Source organism: Ambystoma mexicanum, chromosome 5p (genome assembly GCF_040938575.1).
Source record: "Ambystoma mexicanum isolate Mex_15411 chromosome 5p, UKY_AmexF1_1, whole genome shotgun sequence".
NCBI lineage: Eukaryota > Metazoa > Chordata > Amphibia > Caudata > Ambystomatidae > Ambystoma > Ambystoma mexicanum.
In genome coordinates, this window is record NC_090930.1 from 77,675,120 (window position 1) to 77,702,365 (window position 27,246).

The following is a 27,246-nucleotide window of genomic DNA, read 5'->3' on the forward strand; positions in this document are numbered from 1 at the left end:
CACTACATAAGTGGCCAATATTATTATTTGTTTTCATCACAGAGTGGATGGAACTGCACAGAGTATATGGAATGGACAGAATGGATGGAATTGTTGCCATATATCTGTATCCCCCTATATACCCTTTTTTAATGTGTCTCGTTATATATCTGTATCCCCATATATACCTGTATCGACCCCTGTCACTATTTATGTCGCTCTGTATGTCGCTATGTATGTCCCCACCGTCCTGTCCACGTGCCTGTCTCAGGCGCTTCTACAGCTAACCACCATATCACACCACTATGCTTACATTTATTCTGATTTATTTCTCAACACTGTGCATTTATGATCGGCATAGTAAACTTTCAGCCCTCATGTAAATGTGCTGTTCCAAGTCTGTTAAGATCTGTTAACACTTGTGTCAGCCATTGCTACCAGTTGCCATGCATGTCTTGGTAACAGCTGAATGAATACCAGCAGAGGCAGTCAGTTCAGCGAAGTCCCATGCACATCCGTGTCTCCCCCTGCAAGGACCATCGAGTGGCCACAGAGCCCGTTCTGCACAGAAGATGTCCAGAAGCGTTGGCTCTAAACAGCTGCAGGAAGGGGCTGTGGGGGTACCCGTGCTGGATTCTGAGCGGGGCAGTTTTCTTGGGTCCCATATTCTGTCTCTAGAGGATAGCTCAGGGGCAAAGCCTTGGAAGCATGACGACACAGAGCACCCCCGGTTCGATCCCCGGGTTCACGCTTAGAAACCTCTGGGTATTAAGCGCGTTATAAATAGCCTATCATATCATATCCTGGGCAGCCGCCACTGCAGCCATCAAGGTGGAAAGTGGGAGATAAGAAGAGGTACCCAACCTCACAAAAGTTCCAAGAGTTCATTTATAAAATGTCCTGAGTGTTAAATGCAGGGTCACTGCGAAAGCTACTTCCTTGACACGCGTTTGCTTTTTCATCTGCAGAACCCCTTATATTATTTTGAAGGTGATATGTGACTTATTTTCTTTAATTCTTTCATTCCTATATCCTTTTATATATATGTAGGGTCTCATTTCCAAAGGAAATCATTGAAATCCCAGCAATGAAAGGGGAACATTTGCACTGCAGTGGATGCCTCCACAATCATCCTCAAGGGCACCTCTACCTATACATAAGCACTAGACCAGAAATCTCTCATCTAAACAGTTTACGGCCTCTTGTAACATGCACGGCAGAGACGCGGTAATGGATACACATGTGGCAAAGTTATGATCTTTTCGGTGGTGATCAGATATTCCTTTCCCCAATAGATCAGGCGTCTTTGTGAATCATTTTTCCATTTAAGCGTTAGTCCGAGACATCAACTCCATTCTCAATGTATGATTCTTATCAACCAAACATTATCCAAGCAAGAAAGGAACCATCTCCCATCTGTGTCCTCACTCTTCTTACGCCTTCCATCAGCATCGTCTACATATATAAATGCGTCTCGAATCGGGTGAAGAAATAGTAGCGTGGGCAGCTCCAATCGGTCAAGTCAGTTCGATGAGGTCCAAAGATGGGAGGCAGTCCTTCAGTGGCCATCGGCTCATAAATGACTGGAGCAGGCAGGTGATGGTCAAATCATCAGCTCGACGGCTCACATTGGAGTAAAAATGTGGTGTCAAAGCAGCTCAGGGTGTTTTCAGTAGTTTGAAGAATAACTCAAAAGCCTTCAAGTCGGCTCCATCGAAGCTGGAAAAAGGTCTCCAGAGCTGTTTCTTGACTTTTGGAATTCCAGGGGCAAGGTGGATCTGTATGAAGCACTTCCGAGTCGTGATGGTTGCTAAAGAGTTTGCAGAAGGCATTGTCCAGTCAGTAGGTCACCCCAAATGTTCCTCTGGGCTGGTTTATTGAAAGGGTTGGCTCATTTTTTGGTAGTCTTTATCATCATCTCTTTGGAAGGGGGCATTGGTACAGGCTTTACCTCCCAATAAACTTCCTGGTTAAATCCTTATTCTCCTGCAGTCCTAAGATGATTTAATAAAGGGGGTGTTCCCCCACCCTATGTAGGCCATCTGCCACGGCTGATTGGTCCCTTTGTAGCCTTCTGTAAGCGGGCCAATCCTGACTGCTCCATGAAGGCCTCTTCTAAGCCGGTTTCCCCCTGCTCATCCAGGACCATCAAGGATAACATTGGCTCTCTTGCCCCTGCTCTCACTGATTTCTGCAATCACTCATTCCTCACAGGATCTTTCCCCTCCTCCCTTAAGCACTCCCTTGTGTGCCCACTCCTGCAAAAACCTTTATCAGACCCCACCTGCCCTGCCAACTACCACCCTATCTCCTTCACCCCCTTCCTGTGGAAGCTGCTGGAGAAGCTGGTTTTGCCTCAACTCAACTCACACATTGAACTTGTTGGATGTCTCCACAACCATCAATCTGGATTCCGAGCATCCAGAGGCACGAAAACTGCTCTTCTGGACACCCGTGAAGAACTGCTTGCATCTCTGGAGTCCAACTCCACTGCTGTCCTTTTCCTTCTTGATCTATCCTCTGCCTTTGACAAGTCAACCATTCCATCCTCATACAAAGGCTCCACGATACGCTTGGTATCTCGGAAAGGGCACTGGACTGGCTGACATCCTTTCTTACAGACCGCTCTTCCCAAGTCATCCTGGGCACCTACTCCTCTCCTACTTCCCTCTCCACCTGTGGTGTCCCCCAGGGTTCTATCCTCTCCCCCTGGCTCTTTAACATCTACCTTGCTCTGCTTGCATGCCTCCTCTCCTCCTTCTCTTCCAACTTCCTGTGTTATGCAGATGACACTTAGCTCTTTTTCAAACTCCCTCCCAACCCTCTCACACCCTCCATCATCCCTGACTGCTTAAGTGCCATACAGTCCTGGTGCACCACCAATGCTCTCTGCCTCAACGTCTGTAAAACTGGGATACTTCCCATCGGTACCCCAATTCCTCCTTCTTCCCATCACTCTGGCCTTCCTCTTTGGGCTCTCTCCCTGCGCCCTCTTCTGAAGCCAGAAACCTTGGAGTCATCTTCGACTCCTCCCTCTCCTTCCTCCCTCACACTCAGGACCCAACCTTTCCCCAATCCCCAAAAGGTTATCGCACCTGTACTAGTACCTTTACAGTGTAATGACGGGACACTGAACTAGAAGAAGCACAAGGGTTGTGACACCGGGGGTATTCAACATAGTTAAGTAACTCAATTCGAATAGGAATGACATTGAAAGTGTTGTCCTTCTGTATTCTGTCCTTCAGAGACATTTAGTTGTGCTTTTTTGTTCTTTGCCAGTATCTGAAGACACAACACACAAAGGTGCACATTAATTGTGCTTCTTCCCTTCTTTCTAACCAGGTGACTCAACACTGATCCCGTGGACCCTGGGGCTGAGGCAAGGTGAGGCACTGGACCTGAGACACAACAGGCTTGTGGTCGTGGAAGACAGCTATTACCTGGTGTTTGGACAGGTGAGAGAGCAACAAGCCATTCTGCACACATTCCTGCTGCCTGGTTCAGTGCAAACTATGTTCCCTCTCTCTCACTTGCTCTTTGTGCGTTTCTGAACCTTCTTAGTCATACACAGGAAACCCATAGCTTCATTGTAAAATGTGCTAATGACGCAAAATGGGAAGTAGCCAGCCAGCTGGCCTGCAAAAAATGAGCAGCCTTTCATCAAAATGCACTCCATATGTTGACAGAATGTGTTTACTTCATGCCATGTCATGTCAGCCACGGTGTTGTAATTATATGCTTTTTACATATAATTGGTTATTTATAACCCAAAGGTTTCTAAGCGTGGGCCCGATGTTCGAACCTGTGTTGCTCCTCTCCCTCTTGTTTCCAAGGCGAATGCGTGGCCCCTGAGCTATCCTTCTGAGACACAGTGAGAAAGATTTTAGATTTCCCTCATAGTGTGAACCAAGGTTCAGACAGGCATTTAGCATTTTACTGTGACCCTTCTGAGCATCAAAACTCAAAGCCTCTTGAAAAAAGAGCTTCAGAATGCCTGCCTCTCCTGGGCTTGAGGTGTTAGAGCCAATTATTAAGTCTCTAGGTTGCCCGAGGCCCCTGCCAGCAAGGGGGACTAAGTACATAAGGTCTCATTACACGGTAGGAGGTAACCATGCCGTTATTAGTGGCATGGCTACTCCCTTACCACATACCGGGTCCGGGTAGACGGTATGGGGACTTACCGGGTCATTCCTACCCTGGAGGACCCGGTAAGTCCCCATGCCAAATACCATTCCCCATTCCCATTCGAGCCCCCATAGGGCTCAATACGAATGGGGAAGGAGCTAATAACGGTACCGCAATTTGCGGTACCATTATTAGCTCTGAAGTCCCTTAGCGGGTCCCGTCCTTAACACCTGGTCAGACCAGGCGTTAAGGACGGGACTCGCTGAGGGACCTCGTAGCAGGGCACTAAGGGATTACCGGCACTGGTGACCTTACCGGTACCGGTAATCCCTTAGCGCTTACCGTGTAATGAGGCCCATACTCTTTGGAAGCATTACATGTCATGGAACGAGAATGCTGCTGCTGGTAAGTGGCTGCACCCCCCAGATGAATTGTGATAGTGCTACACTAGTGCCTAGAAGCTAGATGTCACCCACAACGCTAGTCCTCTATCCTGCACCTACACAGATTATGGTTGAAATGCACTAAAACGCAGGCAACCCCACAGATAGGATGGTGAGCACTTGAACAGGGTAGTTATATCGGACACCCCGGCCATATGGTGAACAACTGGTGCAGTCACGCTCTTCTATGTATCATGATGGGTGACTGGCCCACCTGCCAAGCCAGGGCACCTCGACCTGTCCCCTAAAAGACATGCACACCTTGTAAAATGGCGACAGCTATGCATGTTTGCAGAAGCAGTCGTATCCGTCATACGCACAGGGTGTAAGAAGTCAGCAAAGAATCATTCTTTCCATCTAAGGTTCTTTGCAGCTAGAAATAGCACACAAAAAAAGAGTTAATGTGTGCAGAGACCTTTCCCTTTGGCAGTGCTTCTGTGTCACTCAGATGCTTTACGTTGACTCACCCTGGCAGAGGACCAGGCCCGGCTCCAGGAATTTGTATCTGGGTGGGCCATGTTTGTGATCAGTGGGGCCAAACTTCTCAGATTTGTGATCCGGCAAAAAATGTCTTCCTGGATCTGAAAAATCCATTTGCACTTAATTTGTCCTTAACTTCTTTAGTCTGTTAGACCGCTTTATAAAGTGCAGAAGCCTGGATTCAAACCCAAGTGTTAGGACCAGGGTTGACATATTGACCCACCAGAATACTTGAATGTCTGATAAAGATGCTTGTTGGGATTGCACTCCCTGGCAGATTTAAGCCAAATGAATTCTTGGGCAAAGCTGACACATGGTCCCGGGTAGGTGGGGCATGGGTGTGGAGCTTATGGTGGGAGTCGTTAATCGCTGTTATGAGTGCAACAACTGTTACATGTTTTTTAAATTGTCTTTTTCCACTATTAGAGCGGTATGTTTAGGGGTATGACTCTAGCTGGAAACACCATGTTAACTTCACCAGGTTTTGCCTACATGAGGTGATTTGCCCAGGTTGCCTCAATGTGTTCAAATGGGAAACCTGCTCTCGCCTTCCATCTGCTCATCCCTTCCAAAATCACAGGCTCTCCAGTACCCCTTCCACAGTCTTCTGCTCTCTTCTTCCATGTGCTCCTTTGTTTCCTTCCATAAGCTCCCTCACTACTTTGAACTTCCATGGCTACTCACTTCATCTTCCATATGCTGCCCCATCTCCACATGGAAACGCTTTGCCAAAAATGAAAAATAAAAGCTGTATACTGCACTCAACAAGAGTCTGAGAGATTAATCCCAATTATTCATGCCCTAAGAAATAGGTTTTGTACCTTTTTTCAACATACTGATATAATTGAGATATAAAAAAAACAGTACAGAGCAAAAGAGAAACAGACAAATTCGAGTGGAAATATTACCCCCGTCACCTTCCATCAGTTCCCCCTGACTACCATTCCCATTTACAATCACTCCGACCTACCCCACCCTTCCCCCACTATGTCTTCTTGGCCTGGCTGGGGTGAATCGAGGATGATGCCCCCTCCTCCTCTGCAGGGGCTGTGCAACGAGGATGCCAGTCCTTATTCCATCTAATATAGCGTGCGCTCAATAATACCGCCCTGAATACCGTGGCTACTCCCAGAGGCCACGTAGGAGGTGCTTGTGGTCCAGCCATTTTGTTGTGAAAGACAGCCCCCTCCTCCTTGATAAATATTGAAGCAAGGAATAGGATATTTACTCTCTTACAATTGACATTTTGAAGCACAACATTGTATATTTGTTTCAATTTTTCAGCTAATTTTAATTGAGTTGAGGGTGTGTGGGAGTGCTAGCATGCATGTGAGAGTGGGATCACGAGGTAGACAGTGGAGGTTGAAAGGATTCTGGCCTCCTGGCATCACTCCCGGTTGGATGTGGTAGGGAGGAAGGGCCGCCGCTCCCCTGCCACCCCCTATACATCATTGTCTGGTACATTGTTTCCATACTATTTATAATATGCAATTGTCCATGATGACTTCTTATTTGACATGTTTACTTTGCTATTTTGAATGTCACAATTTTTATCAATAAATGTGGCCTTATATGTTCCAAAGAAAGATGTGTGTATGTCTCTTTGTCTGTCCCCGACTCCTGTGCTGCATATCTATTAAACCATACTGCAAACTGGATCACTTCTAGGGGCCCCTAATTTTGTCAGAAAACACACAGTGAGATTAAAAGATTTTCCCAGGATTAAACACTTTGGTTAAGTGGTAAAGTCAGGTGGTCAGCATAGCTTGAAATGTAGGTACTTGTCCACACATCTTCCCATTATTATTTTCATGAATTGCATACCTTTATACCAATGATTGTAAACCATGAAAATAGAAATGTTTATTTTGTAAGTTTCTGTATTCAATGTTTCTCTTTACTTTTCTTTTTCCATTTATTTAGTTCTTTTTTCTTACTTTTCTAACTTTTTATGTAAAGGTTTGTAATAAGCCATAAATAATAACAAATAACAATACTCACTTTTATGCAGATTACTTTAGAAAAATGCACAAGTCACATTATAAACCAACCCGACAATGTAATCATAATTGTAGAATCGGGTTGATGAAAAAGAGCATTGGGGCAATTTTGTTTTGAATTCTAAATTGCATAGAGGGGACTGCTATTGTTTCCACCTTCTTTGCAAAAGGGCCCTACAAGCAATTTGAATTGTTTCCACAAAGTACTGGAAAAGTAAATAGCAAAACATAGGCAAAATCGGCTTTTAATCTCACCTTTGCACTATGTGTCTGGAAAAGTATGAATCACTCCCACAATTAACGATTTGGAATCTGTTTGCTTTTACTAAATTACAATCATAGGTGGTAATTATCCAAGTCCTGTGGAGTGGAAAACGTGGCGGTAAATGATTTTTCATTGTAGCTTTATTTTCCCTGTTCTGATTGGAAGCCTACAAGCTTCAGAATGCTAATTAATCAGAACGTACAAAAGATCCCATACAGACACAAAATGAAATGAAATGCATAACACAGTCATTGTTTCACACAGCTTGTTCTGTACCCCCATCATTTCTAATCACCCAATAGCCGCACTTAAATAGCTTATTAAAAGCATATATAATTTAAAGAAAGAAGTACCTTTTCCTATCACTAGTCACTTCCTATTTTAAATCTGCATCTGAGACATGTTAACAAGATAAGGCGTCACTACGAGGACCTGTGCAGCCCTGACTTAATTTGAGGGGAGAAAGGCAGAGCAAGGGTTTGACTGTTAAATCCGCCTCTGATTGCACTCTGCAGGGAACATTTCAATACCCTTTTTTGGGTTTATCAGATGTGCACCGTTTATACATGGCCAGAAACATATTAAGAAATGCTCTTTTCTTGCATTATTTTCAGGGTTTCATCTTCTGAGAGACAAATGTTTATTGCGGGAAGTGGGAACAATCCTCCAGTCCCGCACCCTCCCCCGCCCCCTCTATCATTGGTGGGATCCCACAGAAAATAACTTCAATTTCTGGCTCTGCCTAAACACCTAGCAGTTATATCATACTTTTCAAATAAGACCCACAATACACATGATGCATTCAGTTTGCATAGAGACATTGTTAATTGTCACTCCAATAGTGTGATGTTATTAAGGCAGTACTTATTCTGCCCATTTTATGGAATGTTCTGGCCAGGCAGCCTAGGCTTCCACACAGGCAAATATGCATGAGCAGATGATCTGAAGTTGGTCCATACTTGCCATCCGAGCCTTGATATGTTCAGGTAGGTTCTTGTTGGACCAACTCAATGAGGTGCAGTTTGAGTCCCTAGGCGTTGCAAACAAGGCTCCCACATAGGGGCATATATACTTTCACTTAGGGAGATAAACTGAAACCAACACACATTGGCAAAGCCAACAGTTAGGGTCTTTGAATACACATGGCAAAGTCATTTGCCAGGCACTGCCATAAGTGTACCACCTGGCAATTAGGTAGGAACATCAAGAAAATGGGGCAAGTACCTGGGCATACGATGTCATTGTCTTGAAATTCCTGTGTAACACTTATACACATGTCACAACGGTTGGCTTTGCGATTGCTTGATTTAGGATTCCAGTGCAAGCAACAGATGTGGGGATGCCATGTTGCTTTTAAATCTACTGGCTGAAAACGCACCATATTAAGAGATTTTTTATTACATCGGTAGCTCATTTACAGAGGAAATTAAGTCATTGCACATTCAAAAGACTGCTTAGATATAACACAAGCAGGCCCAATGCAGCACAAAGTTTGATGTTACTTTGTGACAGAGCTATCACAAAGAGTACCCAAGAGGGTATGTTTCAGCAGGTAGGGGGAGGGTAGTTGGTGGAGATACAATAGAGATAACATGGCAATGGATGGGTAAATGGCCAAACACATCCATTCAATGTGTATCCCTCCTAACATCCTTTCTCCATCCTATCTGTGGTCCAATGCAATTGTGCTGGTTTACACCTAATAGCCTACTTCAATGCCTTACATCAAATCACTTTGATTTTACTACACTCTCCCCTCCAGAAGTATATTGTTCTTACTACCAACCTTATTGTTTCACTTATACTCAAGTAGTTCATGCAGCAGAATATATACTTTGAATGGAACTTGTAAGGGCTCTCAGTCTAATTAACCACTGCCATTGCTACGGTCAGGCTTCCATACCGTTATTTACGAATCAGCCTTGGCCACCCTGCCATTAATGTGAGCAGACCTGCCCAAACTGCTGGACCGCAAGCCTAAAAGTGCTTGCAGTATCTTGTGTTCCAGTGAATGTAACTTGTCAGGGTCCTCTGCCGTTTATGCACCTGGTGTAGAAATCTGTGTCCCAGCATCAGCACCTGCCATTTATTGTTTTCTACAGTGAACCATCTTATTAGGCAGGATTGGAACAACAATTATATTCTGACACATAGAAACCTACATTTAATTACAGAAATCTACTTGATAGGTTTGAAACAATAGCTACCTTATAAATGAGAGGTTTGAAATGTAAGTAAGATTAAAAGCCCAGTTAAAAAAGCAGCGCTGGATCTTGCTAGAAAATTGTAGGCTGACATCTCAAGCAAGTGTGCTACCTTACTTAGAGGTGTGAATGGCCCTCCATATACCTGGTCATTTCTGCTTTCATGGCTGTGGGGCATAAATCATTGTGCAGAGCAAGCAAACAAATCCTGACTGAGCCACCTTCAGTGCAGCTCCTGAGAATGCTAATCGCAAAAAATCCTGCCAGCCTGTCTTTACCCCCTTAGTCTCCTCCTCCACCCCCCCAGGTCCCAGTGGCGTTTTAACATTTATGTCTAGTTTTTTTTTTATTGCGTATAGTTAAAATACATTCAATCTTTTGTTGAAAAAAAGGAAGAAAACCTCACAGCACTGACAAGGCCTCCTTTCTAGCAGGCTGGGCTGACCCACCGGGAGACCGGGAGTTTCCCCGGTAGGCTTCGGGCCACAGGGTCTCTTTTCTTGGGAGAAGGATACATGGAGACTCAAAATGAAACTATCACTTGCCATTCGGGGATATGCGTCCATACAGGCCAGCTTGGGTGTGGCCATTCGCTGCATGATTTGTTTGCCTGCCAGCCCCGACCCTGCCCATGGATTTTGGGGCTTGCGCTCTCGTCGCGCTAGGGCGCGTGTGCATTGATTACGCATGTGCCCTAGTATGCTCTGTGCTGTCAAGTCACATGCGCAGGTGTGGCTGAGCCCATGATTGACCGTGCCACTGCCACCTGAGAGACACTGCTGCCAGTCTGAGTGCTGTGCTGGTACCAGGCCCATGCTGTGTGCTGTGCCCGTGTTCACAGTGTACTCTGACAGATTCAGGAAAGACGCCAACCAACCAGGTGAGGCAGGCCGCACTGGCTCCATCAGCAGACAGCAGCAGGCGACCCAAGTGAGTCTGTGGCTGGGGCTGAGAGCAGCTGAGGGCAGTAGCCAGACCTTAAAGGTAAAGGGATTATTTGGACATGCCCCTCTCCCATTCTGCTGAGTGCTTCTGACCCTCACTCTCACCCTCTGCAGTAAACCTTTTCCAATGTGCTGTAATATTTTCTAGCCATCATGCTACGATGTTTCCCTTGTGCTGCTATCCTGCATGCAAGTGCTAAACTTTTCTTTCACTGTGATGCCATGGACTGTAATATTCTCCACCTCTGCTGCAATGTGTTCCCCCTGTGCTGTAATAATTTACCGGCTGGGGTCGTGTAATATGTTCTCCACAAGCTCTAACATTCCCCTTCCTGTGATTTAATGTTCCCTGCCTGAGCTATACTGTAAAACAGCACCCTGTTCACCTAATATCCACTCTTTGTGCGGTGGTCCCCCGGCCTCAAACTGAATGGGGATGGTTATCGGGGTGTAGTGGGAATACTAGCAACCAGTAGACCTATTGAAATGCACTTCAGCTCTGCAAGACCAAACTAAACTGCTAATCCAGTACTGCTACTTACACCCACCTCTACAAATGTACGTTACCATGACCTAAAGAAGCCCCTACCTATGTCATTATGGGGGCTGACACACTGCTCTGCTAATGCACCTCTTCCCAATCCTGACCTCCCACATCCCTGCAATTCCAGTACATTAGAGCCATACACCGCTCTGCCAGTGTGCCTCAGCACTGACCTCCATAGACGCCTGCTGTTCCATTACAGCAACTAATGCAAAGCTCGTCTGAATGTCAATACTACTCCACCCTTACCAGCAGTAACCCCATTGCTTCTATTACAGCTATTCACAAAACTGTGCTAATGGAAATCAATCCTAGCCAGCAGCAAACCCTGTTGTTCCATCACAGTGGCTCACACAGATCTGCCAATGGACCCTTCATCCTGGCCTGCAACACCTCCCGTTGCTCCATTACAGTCAGTGGCTCCTTCACACGCAGCTCTACCAGTGTAACTCAACCCTGGCTAGAAGCAACCCCAATTCTTCCATCACACTCGCTCCCGCAAAGCCCTGCCAATGGACCTCAATCCTGGCCAGCCGCTGTCTGAGCTTTCATGCTTGTGGTAGGTGGTGAGATCTGCATGCTCCTGGAGTTGGCCCTGATAACCAGGTATAAGGTCATGCTGTTTCTGACAGGGAGGAGTTGTATGTGAGGGAGGTGTTCCAGCACCCCCCTTCGATAACCCCTTATATTATCCGGTTGTCTTTTGGATGCCTTAACATTGCATCTCTGCTTCTGGGCCCCTCTGTCTAGAGAACAATAACACATTCCAGCGATTCCAGATTTTATTTGGCCGCCGGAGGGGGCCTGCAAGATGTGCAGATGATGGCTTAAGGCCGCAGGTGGCACTTAGCTAGGTGCTTACCCCCTTGTGCTGTAACATTCTCAGTGGGGGTAGTGTGCTCTCCCAGTGCTGTACTCTTCAAGCCACGTGCTGTAATATTCTCACTGTCTGCTGCACAATCCTCTTCCCGCTGTAACATTGGCCTCTTCTGCTGGTACAGTCGCTCCCTGTGGTGTGCTCCTCTCTTCCTGTACTTTAACGCTCCACCCTGTGTGCTGTAATATATCAGTGTAGTGTGATTTCCCCAAATCACCTGCACTAAATCTCTCCTTGCTCAGCAATCGTCAGTTAGTACATTATGCCCTGCCCACCCCCTTGCTCCACACACTCTCTGTCCCACCCTCCACCTCTCCAATGCTCCGGACTCCGATGGTCATTTCATATCTTCCCGGCTGATTCAAGGGTGCCTGCCTATGCAGTTGTCGCCCGCCACTGCTCGATGGTTCTCCTGGTGTGTAAAACCCCAGCCCCATACTGTAATATTTCTTCCACATAAGAAAAATCCCCTTCCATATTATGTAATCCCTTAGCCCTGCATAAAGCCAGCGCTGTGCTGTAGCATGACCTACCCATGACATAATATGTATTTGGGCCAAAATCGTCCAGCCCTGTGCTGTACTATTTCACCCTCTGCTTTAAAAATCACATTTCCCATCACACCCCATGCCGTGGGATTCCTCTGCTGTAATATTCACTACACGCTCGCTTATCCTCATCTCTGTGCTGTTTTTTGATTAGTTTGGGTTCCTAGATGGCACTTGCACCAGCTATAAACCAAAAACTATTGCATTAAAGTATAGATTGGGAGAAATCGGCTATGAGGAGGGACACCCAGCGTGTAGGTGTTGTTTGTTTATTTGCCCACCCATTGACTGCCCATGATAATCCCTATGGCTATTCCCAGCCAGTTCCTGTCCCTCCCGCCAAAAGCACCTCCTCCAGAGGACTCTTTGACTTTGCTTTATTCAAGCCTTACCATCAAACTTCGCACTCAAAGTGCCTGCCAGTGTTTTGTCAAAGCAGCCTTCTGAGAGTTAATGACTTAATTGGAGTTGTAAACCTACTACTGGTGTAATAAAAATGTCTGCATTTAGCCACCCGATTTATAAGCACTATGCATGCCCGTCACTTAAGTCCTGTTAAAAATAAACATTGGTAAAGCCAACAGTTTTGGCTTGTGTATAAGTATTAGGCATTTGCCAGGCACTGCTAATAGGTGCCCAGGTACACACACCGTTTTGCACCAGCTACCATTAATGGCCAGTTAATACCAATACGGCGGTGCTTGCAAAGTGCTCTTGCCATGCCTACACAAACTGTTGGCATTGCCAATGCTTGTTTTCAATATGACTGAATCGACCAGCTCTATTTTGCAATAGTGCCCCTTGGTGCAGAAATATTTTCCTGTGCACTAATATTGGTCACTCGTGCTGCTAACTATGGAGCCACTTTGATAACATTTTCCAGAGCCTCTTTTGGTTCTCCGTCCGGCCCTGATTTCTAGGGGGGCCAGAGGCTGGCCTTTGGGGGGCCTGACCCCCCTGCTCCCCCTGCTGGAGCCAGGCCTGCTAGGACATTCCTACCATTTCACACAGATGTTTCCCATCCCAAAGGCTGTGAGCAGAGGCAGCAGGCAGGTGACCCGGCAGGAATGCATCTTCAGTTGCAGGTCAGCTGAAGGCTGCCATTAGGGGATCGGATGACACTGGATCTCTGCAGAGAGCTCCATTCTATGACATCAGTGAACACTTGCAAAGAGAGGAACCGCATGCTGTACCACTGAGAGGAGAAGAAGCGTTATATGTACAGTGCTGTATTGAACCCCATTCGAGAGAGGGAGAGGAGTGGTGTTTTGCCTGTTTACGACTGTATCATCTACCTCAAACCTGTTCTCCCATCCAAACCGCCATTGAAAGGTGGTGCCGTGTTCAGCACTAGTGAACTGCCCAACAACGCACTGTTTTAAAAAACTTCGTCATCCGGAGAAGTCTTGCCTACCCAAGCCATGCTTTCAGGATTCACGCCCTCCCCAGAGATCTGGACCTCTAGAGAAACACAACTCTCCACTCCACTCCACTCCACTCCACTCCTTCGCATCTGGCCTCCCAACCCTAACATGCCAACCAATTCACAGACCCGAGGGGCACTCTGGGGCACCAAAGGACTGGCCACCCCCACCCGCAACCACCCTCTCGTCCTCCCCTCATATCCTGAACCTTAGAGAAACACAATCCTCCTCCCCACCACACACCCGCCTCAACACTACCACACTACCCTCTGTTGAATCAATTCCCACCACACCTACCATCACCAACCACCCGGCCCCTCTCCATCTGCCCACTCTGCCCTCCCTCGCTCCCTTATGCTCCAGATCCCCCCACCACCTCAGCCTTCCCATCCCTAAGTATCAACCGATTAGTCTGCAACCCCTCTTCTGCTGAACCGCCAACTCTCTCACGCACATCACAGGCACCCAAGCATAGAACCTGCATCAGGCATACCATACCACCTCTCCCTAGTTACACCCTTCATCTGAACTTCCACCCTTTACGCACATGATCCCTTTGCCCCCCCAACCCAGTAAAGTCCCTATTTGGCAGATGCTCAAACATTCACACCCTCCAGCAACCCCAACATCCCTAGGGAATAGAGCAACCAAATGTCCCCACAAATCTCACTCCTCCTCCCTTGTTCCAACAGGACTCTCAATGACACCCTTCAGTGCTTTACCCCCACCCCCCAGAAAATGCACCCACCTCTGGGACCACAAATGATACTCCTTCACACATTCTCCCTCACCCCCAACACACCCGGCTCTTGCTTAAAACCCTGTACATCACGAACACACACCCCTACGAAAACCCACTTCCGCAAAATAACCAAACATCCTATTCATCTATGAAAACACAAAGCATTCTGCCCTGAAAGCACACTCATCACACAGGTGGAAGTGCCATCCTATATAAACCTCACCTATCTTTTGCACACTCCCAGGCACAGGCATGCAGCGTAAACTGTGAATCACTGCTAGTTAAGTTCACTATCGGCCCTTCACTCACCAACAGCTTCCTGCTCATCTACAGATCACCCGCCTATGACTGACAGGCACTCTGCTAACACCCTAAGCGACTCCCTAGTGGTCATACTGATCTCCCACCCCTCCCTCGGCATTCTGGGAAACCTCACCATATGCTTCAATGCTCCTGACAGCCCCATGACACAACCACTCTTAGATAATCTGGAAGCCCTTAACCTTACCCAGCAGGTAACGGGTGCCACCCACACAGCAACACATACATATGACGCAATCTTCAGTTCCACTGATCTCATCTCCGCACTCCCCCCTCGACCACTCATATGGACTGACTATGCAGCCATCCTCTTCTCGCTATGGCCCCCAACCCTTCCTCTATGAAGGACTAACTCGAGATCACCAACCCATGTCCCACTCTGGAAAGCGATAATAATAACTCCAGAGTTGGCCAACTCCCTGCTCTCCTCACTACCCCTCTCTCTCATTCGAAGGCGGACCTCCGCCCATCGACCACTTTGACTCGTGGTTCTCTAATGCTCTCATAGCTCTCACCCCTCAAGATCTAACACCCCAAGAAAGGGTACCTTTACAGGTTGTTCACCCCCTCCTCAAATCTCCCAAAACACAGAACCACTCCCTAGAACGTAGATAGTGGATGCATCCTGCCCCCCAAAATAAAACAGCCTATGCCCATCATCATCACATCTTCAAAGCTGAAATCTGTAAGGTCAACAACTACTTTTACAAGAACAGAATATTCAACGCTCGTACCAATAGCAAGAAGCTTCTCTACATCATGGAATTCATGGACCCCCCCGTGAACTTTTCCCCGACACACATCTCTCAAGCTCTCTGAGACACCCTCTCCGACCACTTCCACAGCACAACACTAGAAAGAACACACACCATCAACCCAAAACTGGCAGCAGTCTCTCCCCATCTACTCACACCCTCAACGAAGCCACCAACTAACCCAACACCTGCCTTCTCCTCTTTCTCTCCCATCTCTAGACATGAATTCCTTAAACTACTTACTGAGAGCTGTCCATTCAGATCCCTGAGTGACCCATACTCCCTCTCTCCCCAAAGAAATCTTCACATCAACCTGCTCAGGCAGCATCACTAGATCCATCCTAAATTCCTCCCTCAACTCAGGCACCTTCCCAACAGCTTTAAGAACATCCCACATCAAACCCGTCCTGAAAAAACCTTCATTTGATACCCCCTCCAGCTCGCAAACTACAGACCAATCTCTGGTACCTGCTTCCTAGCCAAACTCACTAACTGCACATCCCGCTACCAGCTCAGTACCTTCATGGAAACCAACCACATCCTCGACCCCACCCAGTCCAGTCCAGTTTCGGATTCCTTCATCATCCCTAGTCTCCATATGGGATGACCTCAAGAACACTGAAGGCAGTGAGGGATGTGCCTCACTTATTCTACTTGACCACTCAGAAGCTTTCAACATTGGATACTCATTGACAGGCTCCACTCCCTTGACATTAGGGACACAGCACTAAAGTGGATCTCCTCATTCCTTAGTCTCTGCTTGATGTGTAGGACGGCTTGTCAGTGCTGTCAGTCTTTTATTCTAATCCAGCAGAAGTAGGTTTTGTATCTGCTTTACGCATAGAGACGGCGTCTCCGTGATGTTAGGAAACTACGTAAATGGTTGCACTCAATTTCTCTTCCCAGTACCCATTGTACGTTCCATCGATTGGGTCCAAGTACCAGTTCCCAGTGGCTTACGTCTATGATTAAGATAAAGTCTATTAGGTAACCGAATCTCAAGTTGTTACACTTTCATAAAAGTGGATACACTTCTGATTTTTATTGTAAGTGGCGTTATCTTACCTGAACGCTGGAAGAAGGAAGCCAGTCCCCACTACACGCAATGTTCGTGCTGCACTCATTTGAAACGAAGTGCGTGTCACGTGAGCAATCACCCGAGGCTGTCTTTATACTGCAAGATACGATGCTGCACACCATGAAACGCTAGTGCGTTACCATCGCTCATAAGGGGCCATCTACATGTGCCCTGTTGTCCTAGTTACTGTGTAATGTTTATCTCGGGCACCGATCCGGTGGGTTCTAAAAGGAATAAACTATGAGAAATGGAATTTACCTACTCGCTCTGCCAATGCAGTCCATTAAAACTATACCCACAGCTCGTGTGTAGAACACCTACGACCTATGCGGGTGTCACGTTAGTGATCCAATGTAACTCTACATACATAATGATGCGGATGTCTGCATCATGAACCCTGGTGCCTAACTACTTGAGCTTGTTTAGACGGGAGTGTCTCAAGTGTTAGACACTTTTCTTGTGCATTTCGTGGTTCAGACCCCATGTCAGGGCCTGTATTCCTCCCCTGCACCCAAAGTTGTTACTTACTTCAGTTTACCCTAAAATAATTATCTACTGTTTGTATATATAAGTATGCGCATATAGTACTCCATTTTCTCTTCGCCCTCAGCCAGAGAGAGCACATAACCCCCACCCTCCGTACTCTCCACTGGCTTCCAGTCGGAAGACTGGTCACTTTCAAAGTCATGTACAACACTCACCAAACCCTACACAAGACAGGCCTAAAATACTTGCAACAGAAAATAAACCACTAACAACCCCAATGGAAACCTGTGATCAGACACTGCTCTCCTACTGGTGGACCCCCCCTTTCAAATCAACCAGAATTGGAGGCACCACTTTCTCCATCCAAGCCCCCACTATCTGGAACTCCATGCCGCTTAACATCCGATGCATAAGGACCACCTGGTCTTCCGGAAGGATCTCAAGACATGGCTATTCCGCTCGGTACCCAGACTAACACTGCTCGCCCCAGAAGGACCGCAGCAGGAACAAACCCCCCATCCAATCACCAGAGAGCAGTAAAACCTGTGCCTTGCTTTTGGTTGAACTATGAGGGTAGCCAATGTGTTGCATCTTGATGAATTTGAGAGTATCTAATTGATGGCACTTAGATTAACTTTGCGGGAAAACAAAAATATTTGACTGAGACGAATCTGATGCGAACCAACATATGGCAATAAGACACATCTATAGGGTGGCCACGTATTGGCATCTAGATGAATCTGTGAGCGTAAGCAATACTGTATTATGCTAAGCCAATGTCCAGAATTTAGCCATGCTCTGGTTTCACTACCTCCCAAAGCTAGCTGCATTCACGCAACCAATGAATTTGCCAAGACATAGGACTACGCACAACACTCCCTTCTTATGAATACTAGCCGAAGGCAAGGCTACCCGCTGATACCATGTATTACTCTAAGACACACTGCGCAACATCTCTGCTATTAGAATGCAGCTAACACTCACGAAAAGTACTTGGTCTAGTTGCGCACATAATGCCTCTCCAGCTCTCGCATACTCTCCAGGCTACCTCTCAACACTCTAAGACACATTGCACAACACCTCTGCCATTAGAATGGAGCTATCCCCCACAATAAATTCTTTCTAGCTGCACACATATTGCCTTCTCGCATATTCTCCCGACTACTTCGCCTCTGCACCCATCCAAAGACCTGCTCAACATGGGTGACTAGCAGGGACGTGGCCACCCCTACCTACCTTCGTATTGGTTAAAATGCACACACGCATTCTATAACACTCTGACGAATGTCCCCTACCTGGACTCCAGCCCTCCAAGGGTGTTCAACCTACAGCACGTTAACATACCAATGGTGAAAGGCGCTACACAAATGACAATTCCATTAGTGTGTATTGAGTAGTATTTATTGATTAGCATTCATTTACATAGAGATATTGCTAAAAAGTGCCTACACCTTGAGAAATTGGACAACGCATCAGGCAAGCAAAAAAACAACCAAAAGGCAATTTAGAAAAGAGGGATGGACATTTGGGGAGCAGGCGGAAAACAAACTGTAAACAAATGATCTTTTAGAGAAGTTGTGCATGAAATATAAGGAGAAGGAAGACAAGGGTGAGCAGGTAAAGAATTCCAAAGCTTAAGTGCAAGTAATTGAAAAGAAAGACTCTGGGACAAAGCACAAGAAAGTTGAGAAACACAAAGAGTAATTAGAGAAGTTACAAGAGATCTGGAAGGGACACGCAGAGTATCCCGATCAGTCAGCTAATATGGAGCCACAATGCAAATGCTTTCTAAAGATACTACATAATAGATGAAATTCGGAGGCAAGCAAGGTAGGGAGGAATGGATGTGGAATAAATATGATTATAAAGAATAGGATTTGCAGAATGAAGAATAGACTGAACATGAAGAAGAGGACATTTGGCAAGACCAACGTAAAGAAGGCAACAGTAGTTTAAAAGAAATAGTTAGAACGTAAAGTGTTACTAGCTAAGATAGTGAGCAGATGGCACATTTTCCTGATACTGAAAGGAAGAAAGTCTCACGTTATTGTTACAAAGAATGGGTGTCTTATAAGTTAGAGCAGAATCATAATGAAACCCAAACTATGAGCAAAGGAAGCTGTGAACACTCAAAGAGGAGGAAGAGATATAGACAAAATTGGTACAATTGGAGCAAAAGAAGGAAAAAATAAAATGTCTGTTTTGGTAGGATTAAGATGAAGAAAAAGGGAGGCCATCCAAGGCTCGATGGCAGAAAGACAAAGAGGAAGATCATTGAAGAAGGAAGGGAAGTAAAGGTACATCTGAATAAGTCAGCATATAAGTGTGCCTTGAAGCCAAAGGAGCAAAGGCGGTGCTTGGGGCAGGGGGGCAGTATACTCAGTGAATGGAAGCAGACCAAGGAGAGATCCTTGAGGGACTCCATAAGCAAGTGAGTAAGGCAAAGAAATAGAGCCATTCCATGATGCAAAGAAAGAGCGACTGAGAGGATACCAGAAAACTGAAGAATAAACTGGACCGTAAATACCAAGGGAATATAATGAAGAAAGTACTATAGAGTGTGCCACGGTACCAAAAGATGCAAAGAGACAAAGTTGTACCGGAATGGAAACACGTTTATGATGATGAGCGATGATGAAAAAAGAGACGTAAAGAAGACCTGTTTCAATAGAATGACCTGCCCTTAACCCAGATTGAACAAGACACAAGATTGTGCTGTGACAGAAAAGTAGTATGGTAAGAAAGAACAAATCTTTCAAAGTCTTTAAGTAGATTGGATTACATATTAGTACAGAAGGGTCAAGATTACGTTTGTTAAAAGTGGAATAATAGCACATTTGTAGTTATCAGAAAACCATTTTTTCATTGACGAGAGGAGCGAAAGAGTAGGGCCATATAAGGTAGAAGTAAGGGAAAAGTAACTATATTCAAGGAGACAGGCATAGGGTCCTGGGGAGCAATAGTGGTGTGAGTGCAAGAGCTGACCGATAGTCTTGTATGGATAACACAGCAAGTGAAGAGAAGATAGAAATATTGTTTAAGACAGAAAAGGAATCTGGTTGAGAAAAAGGAGATCTTACATCCTCATCTTTAGAGACAAAGTAAGAAGCAAGATCATCAGCGGTGAGAATAGAAAAAGAAGAAGAATGCTCTAGTAAAGGGGGAGTTAGTAATTTGTTGACAGAAGCAAAATGATGATGAGGAGTAGAAGCGTGAGACGAAATACGATACTGATAGTAGGAGGCTTTAGCCTTTTCGAGTGAAGTAGAATAAGAGAACAAAAAATATAGTCAATGATAGAGATAGATGGGAGGTGTACCTTTATGCAAACATCTTGCGACTTATGAAGTTGTAGCCGTACAGGCGTTACAAATAAAGTAATCCATGGATGGGGAGTATGACATATAGGAGTAAAAGGAGAAGGGCAGAGAGTGTCCACAAAAGATTGAATAGTGGAGTGAAAAATACAACTCTCAATATTTGTCTTAAGAGCTAAGACTTCACTGAAAGAGGGTAAAGATAGAATTATCAAAATAAGAAGCTGAGGAAGACTAAGGAGAAGTAAAATGTAGTCTTATGATGGTGCACTAATAGTGTTCAGTAAAACAGCATCAGTAATATTAAGGATGTCAAAAATAAAATCCAAAGCCCCCCTTTATTGTGAAGAAGTGGAGCGGGGAAACGGTAAACAATGGGCCTGAAAACTAACATCATTAGTAGAAAGGAAAACATTGAATGAATCATAAAACCTATGTAGAGAAACATGATGGAGATGGATTATTATAAGGCAAGGGGCTAAAACATAAACCACTCTGATATACAAAAGGTTAACTATTAGGAGGAGTAGGAACACATCGGCATCATGGTATAAACCAAAAAGGAATTATACAGAACCCCTACCTAGACCCCATTTCGGGAAGGTCGTGGATTATGTATAAAAGAAAGAGGTCAGAGCAGCAACAACAATATTTCATATGAGCAGGCCCATGTTTCAGAAAGACAAATGAAAGTTGCTTTCAGACTAAAGAATATGTCTAGAAGTAGATCCGTTAGTGGACAATGGATCTGGGTTCTCATACATCCAGATTTCCACCGAAAAGTAGAAGCAAAGAGATAGAACGAAAGGGAAATGAGAAGGAGGGCTATGACAGGGCCTAGGTGAAGACATCTGACCAGGGATATTCATAAGAACCAGGCACATGACCAAGGATGCACTGGCTAAAGTATCGAGTGACATCACAGAGCATGAAGCATGTAACTGACCATATGAAACAAATTATTACAAGAAAATGACAATAAGGTGACACTGACAATCATGGGTGAATGGGAGCAAACAGAAAAAGGAATAGTCTCCACCCTAACAGATCGCCCTTTGCAGAATGACAAAGGCTAGGACACCCAAGAAAACTAGCAGATCTACAGAAGACAAAGAACATACGTCAAAATCACGTGACCCACGTCCGACCTACGTGACCCAGGATGTATACTCCGAAGGCTCATACAGCATACGAACTTCATCACTTGAGCTCTGAGGAGTGTATTTTAGAAAACTGGGTAGTCCTCTCAGTGTGTAGGAGTGCGATAGAAATAAAATATCACGATCGTATGCGTACATCAAGTTGTGGGACAGCTCTTCGAAACGGAACAGTTTCTGCCAGGAACAGGAGTGTACGTGTATATATGTTTATAGGTTCCAATACATTTCCTCCTCAAGGAAGTTTGAATTTTAGTTTATTTGTAAAGCGTAGCCGTGCCTATGGGCACCTGGGCGCATAATCCTAGATACAAGTTGCAGAAACAATATACAAAGAATACCAATTTACAAGTTTACAAGTTATACACAAGACACACATTTACAGGTTATAATATGGGTGCAGAATGGCGTATATACACAGATGGGTTATATTACAGATAGGAAGCAAAGCAGACGTGTGGAACCAACCTTACGTGTAAATACATGTGCTTTTGTCATCTATGGGTATATAACTGATTGCAGAGCTGTGTTGGTTCATGCATGCAGTACTATTTAAGTGTAAGCCTATTGATTACAGGTTAAAGTTGGATAACGGTGTCCTTCCCTGCTTCCATTTCCTCCAATCACTTCTTCTCCCACTTGCTTATCCTTCTTTTTGCACAGGGGTCGTAGGGTTCTATATATCAATCCTTCCTGGAGGCATGTGTGGCATCCCCTTAGTGCTGAGATATCAAGGACCCAGCCATCTCCTGGTAGGGCTACATGCAGAAAGCAATACATGTTACTGAATGCATAGACGAACTACAAAAGGGTTTGGAAAGATAGAAATAGCGGTTCATGGAAAAGGCGTGTGATTTAAGCATGGGAAACTCATGTATGCTTGTTTTGTGAGTTACTATGCTTTTTAAAATGATCTGTGTTGGGTCTGCAGGTAACTGGTCCAATTCATCAGTGTGAGACTGTTTTTTGGCTTTTTCCTGTTACTAAAATACATTTGAATGAATAGATGAATGAACCTATACATGTATGTGTGGGTAACTCTGTATAGCATTGCCTACCCTCAATGTGGTCTTACAGCACTTGGCTGAAGGGAAATTGGAGGTGATGTTGCAGGCATGCAGATAGCAAAGGGTTAATATGAGAAGCCTTCTTCCAAAATAAAGTTTTCTGATGATGAGAATTATACTTTAAAGAGAGACGTTTGCAGAGTGTTTGTGACAGACGACACACACCTGAATAACACATTTTGGGCTAAAACCACATCACTAAGCCGGTAAAGTAAAACAAGCTAATACATTGTGCCAGGTCCCTAAGACAAACAAGCTACTATACCAAACCCCACCAAGTGAAATAGATCTAATAATTGTCAGTATCCTGGACCACCGTGGGCTTCACATCATAAACTCCTTCCTCATTCAAGGCTCCTTCTAAAGAGAATTGAATACTGGACATTTTCCCCCTTCCGTCTCCTCAAAACTGCATACCTAGCCTTGAGCATCTTAAAAATCTATCGCCCCATCAAAAGCCTGATCCTGCAAAGCTAATTCTTCACACAAGGCCCACAATAACCATCCAGCGTGCTAAGCGCATACCTGCAGAAAACCCTCAGATCCACCTCGTATACAGAAACCGCCCTGTGAATAGCACAGAAACGCCAGCAATCAAGGCAACGAATGGCGCAATCCTTCTTCTGGATAATGCTCGGGTTTGTCTTCTCTACTTTCTTTGTTATCTTCATTGTATCTGCTATTTTGAATAATTTGCATTGGATTGTATAGACCATTACATATGTACCAGATGGTCGCAACTTGAATGAAACATGGGAGTAAGGGATAGGTGATCAAGAAAACGAATGATTAGCAAACTACAGAATAGCCACTTCTAGAAACAGACGTTGATTAAGGTTGGGCTGTACCTGACAATGACCGATTGCTTTGTACCAACCAAGATGATGTTGGGAGACATGCCGTTGGGCGTTGTCCCCCGTACAGGTCTCGGGAGGATAGCTCAGGGGCAACGCACTCGACTTGGAAGCAAGACGACACGGAGCAACACAGGTTCCATCCTGAGGTCGTGCTTATAAACCTCTGGGTATTAAGTGCGTTATAAATAACCTATCATATCATATCTCAAGGTATTTTCCCTGATGGTGTCAAACAGATCCTCCTTTCCTCTAACCTCTAGGGTAACACACGAGACTTCCCAATCTGGACATGTCTTTAAGCCATCCTTTATAAGTCTGTTTGGAGATGTTTCCGCTTCTTCCACCGTCTCAGAGTAATTTTCTTCCCAAGCATTAAAGCCTTCTTTTCCCACAATCTCTCCGCCACTTTCACTCTTGGGGCTTGAGGAAGCCTGTTAGAGAGGATTGCCAGAGCTTCCCGGTCTACCTTCCCGCCAATCGCCATCGGCACATGATCGTGTGTATCATTCCAGTGGGTGCACACTCAAGGACCGCCGAACATAAAGGGGCTTAGCGAGCCCCCAGCCGGCCCACATTTTCCACACTCTTCTATAGTACACAGATCCAGTCTGTTCATGTCTTTCTGTGACCAATTGAAATAGAAGCAAAGCCTTTGATATTGCAGTTTACTCTATGTCTATTGACACTCCCGGAATGTCTGACTGTGTCTCATCTCAAACACCTCCGGGGGATGTCTTGGCCGAGACCTACCGCCTCATCTTGTTTGATATCTCAGTGGCTTTTCACATGATTGACCAGGAAGGCACAGCTCTCATCATAGTACTTGCATAGTCTTCCAGGGAACAGTGCCCAACTAATTTTCTTTCTTTCTGAAGCATTGATCATAGAGTTCGAATGGCGTACAGAGAAGACCATGTGTGTTTTGTACTCTGCCATGAGATAGGCAACCTGTTCACAGAACTGTTGGATACCTGGATGGAAAGAAGCAGACATACCTGTCGATAGACCCCAATAACAACATACTCCACCACAGAAAAGATGCACAATTCATGAATGCATGGACAAAGCGTTATAAGGCTCAGCTCCTAGCAAAGAAATCCATACGGCTCTTATCTAAAACCAGCAGCAAACTCAGTAGAAAACTCTTCTTTGATGAGCGCGATCCATCCTGCTGTAGATACATTGTTGGGCTTCACACTAGACCCCATTCTGGCTTTGGAATTGAAGTGAAAGAAAGAGTCAAATGTTCCAACTTTCAACCACTCCATTTCAGAGGATTGCAGACACGGGGACGCATTTTTCAGCCGCCCACTGCAGTGTTCACGCTTTAGCCCTCCCTTTTATCAGCCATCGCCATAGATCCAGTAAAAAAGGTTCTACTCTAGGCGTCCCATCAGACCGATGGTTTCAAAATGATACCAATATATTACACCAGTCTTAAGTGCTCTTCACTGGTTGCCCCAAGATGCCAGAGTTGTTTGCCTGACCTGATGAACGCATCATATGCACACTACTTACCATCCGTCAGACCTGCCAAAGATCTACCAAGAGCCCAGAGGCCTTCATCCTTCTCGGGATCCGCCACTCAAGCATGGACATCCCTCTTGCCTCTAATCCTCGCCTTTGGAAATGCCCTCAAGAGATCATTTTCTATAAATGCCAAATGGAGAACATTGCTTCCGCCAGGCTCCTTCTCCCAAACATCCTTTCCGGGTTGCATCACCTGCAGGGTACAGATATGCAGCGAGGTGAGGCCAACTCATTATTTCAAGATCGATAAACGGAATACCCTTGGCTCGGTTATTGATAACGCTTGTTATTTACAGCGCTAACATTTGCATATCACCCTTCTACTTATTTACCTCTCACCTAACCTTCTTCTTTCCATCCTCTGTTTGTTATTTTACTTCACCAGCCTCATCTTGCCTCTCCACCGACTCCCTTTCCAGTTTCCTAACCGCACCAAAATCCCGATTGTCCTATTTGAGATGGTTGCATTGATAAATTAATTTAATAAAATGTATGCTGAGTCCAAATGCACAGGCCTGGAGAGGGTAGTGACCCTATGGCTCTTTTCACTGCTCGGAAATTGTTGAGTCATGTGATGGATTAATCCAAACTTCGTTTCTCTTGTCAAGTTTGCAATACTCTCTCTGTCACCATTCTCTGCTGCGGTGGGTTGCATAACTTTGTCCCTACCTGAACTGAATCTTGGTTGCCATTATTTTTACTGATTTGCGAAATTACCCATTTTCATAGACATATAAGATCCGTGAGTACCTCTATGCATAAGGTCCTTCACCCATGGAGCACTGACATGCCACAGGAGTCCTCCACCCTCATAACATTCTCCAAATTCACTCATCCACAAGGCCCACACCTTAGAATGTCCAGCTTTAGGGCTCCTATCTCAGGGCTTTTAGGACATCCACTGCCTATGCCCACCCTCCTTTTTCCTTCCCTTGTCTCATGTCTCTTTCAGGTCCTCTGATAACACCACATCGCCTGCCATAATTGTAGCTGTCTTCCAGCAGCAGCTGAAGGCAGGAAGCTTCTCTTCTCCAGGCACTTCTTACTGGACCAGTCTGCTCTCCTGCATACTCTGTCTTAAGGGGAATTTCCCATAGAGTACAAATGTCACTTTCAGGGGATGCCAGCTCATTGGTCGAAACGCCAACCCGCCCTTAATGAGTGTAGCAAGCGCGTGCCTGAGGTTCAGTGTCTTCAGCCCTATTTTTTTTAATTAACTTTTATTGTCAAACATAGAGAACAAATATAAACCCCCCCTGCCCCGCCCTCTCCCACCCTTCTCCCTCCCCTTCCGGAAGTTCATTGTCCAACACACTTTTCCCCCCCGGATCCTTTATGCCGCAAATATGTCCAAAATGTTTATTCTGTGTGGGCACCACTGCTCCATGTAGTCTGAATGGAGGTATTCTAATACCCCACCCCACTCCTTCGTGAAGGACCCGCTAAACCCCTGCAGGTTATGGGTAATTCTTTTTTACATTGCCACCAAATTCCACACCTTCTGTAGCCAACCAAATACCAAACGGAGGGTCCCTTTGTCTCCAGTTCTGGGCTATAACTGCTTATGCAGCAATCACCAAGCACATGAAGGTCCTCCACTGCACCTTCGAAAGCTTCTTTGTACATAACCACACACTCTCTCCAAGCGGGCCCACATTAGGATAAATTCCCTGTATTTGCTTCTTAACTTCTGCCCAGAACCCCTGAATTCCAGGGCAGTCCCACCAAATGTGCCTCCAGATACCTTCCCCTGAGCCACACCCCCAGCTTATTTTGGAAACATGTGGGTACATGGATTTTATTCTCTCTGGCGTATAGTGCCACCGGGTTGTAATTTTTAGCCACATTTCCTTCACTTGGACCGCTCGGGTCAGCTTAGGGATACCCATCCATAGTTCCTCCCATTGCTGCTTACTAATGTTTGCATGCCATCCACAGGTGCTGTATCAGGAAAATGGCCTCCCAATGGGACACCTCATCCAGAGACGAAAGCTCACAGCACTTGGATTGGACCTGAAAATCCTGTTGCGTTGCGTCAAGAATATGCCAGTGCGCAACAGCAACACCTCATGCTACACTGCTGGTGAGTTACTGTCATTATAT

At 45.5% G+C, this 27,246-nt stretch overlaps 1 protein-coding gene across 3 annotated transcripts in view; it reads left to right on the forward strand.

Moving 5' to 3' along the window:
* Positions 1-27,246, forward strand: part of LOC138480749 (tumor necrosis factor ligand superfamily member 13B-like) — a 105,606-nt gene that overhangs the window by 68,597 nt on the left and 9,763 nt on the right. For all 3 annotated transcript variants that reach the window (XM_069612485.1, XM_069612487.1, XM_069612486.1), the window contains 2 exons: positions 3,322-3,434; positions 27,082-27,226. In XM_069612485.1, the coding sequence (XP_069468586.1) occupies positions 3,322-3,434; positions 27,082-27,226 (258 nt within the window). The remainder of the gene's footprint in view (positions 1-3,321; positions 3,435-27,081; positions 27,227-27,246) is intronic.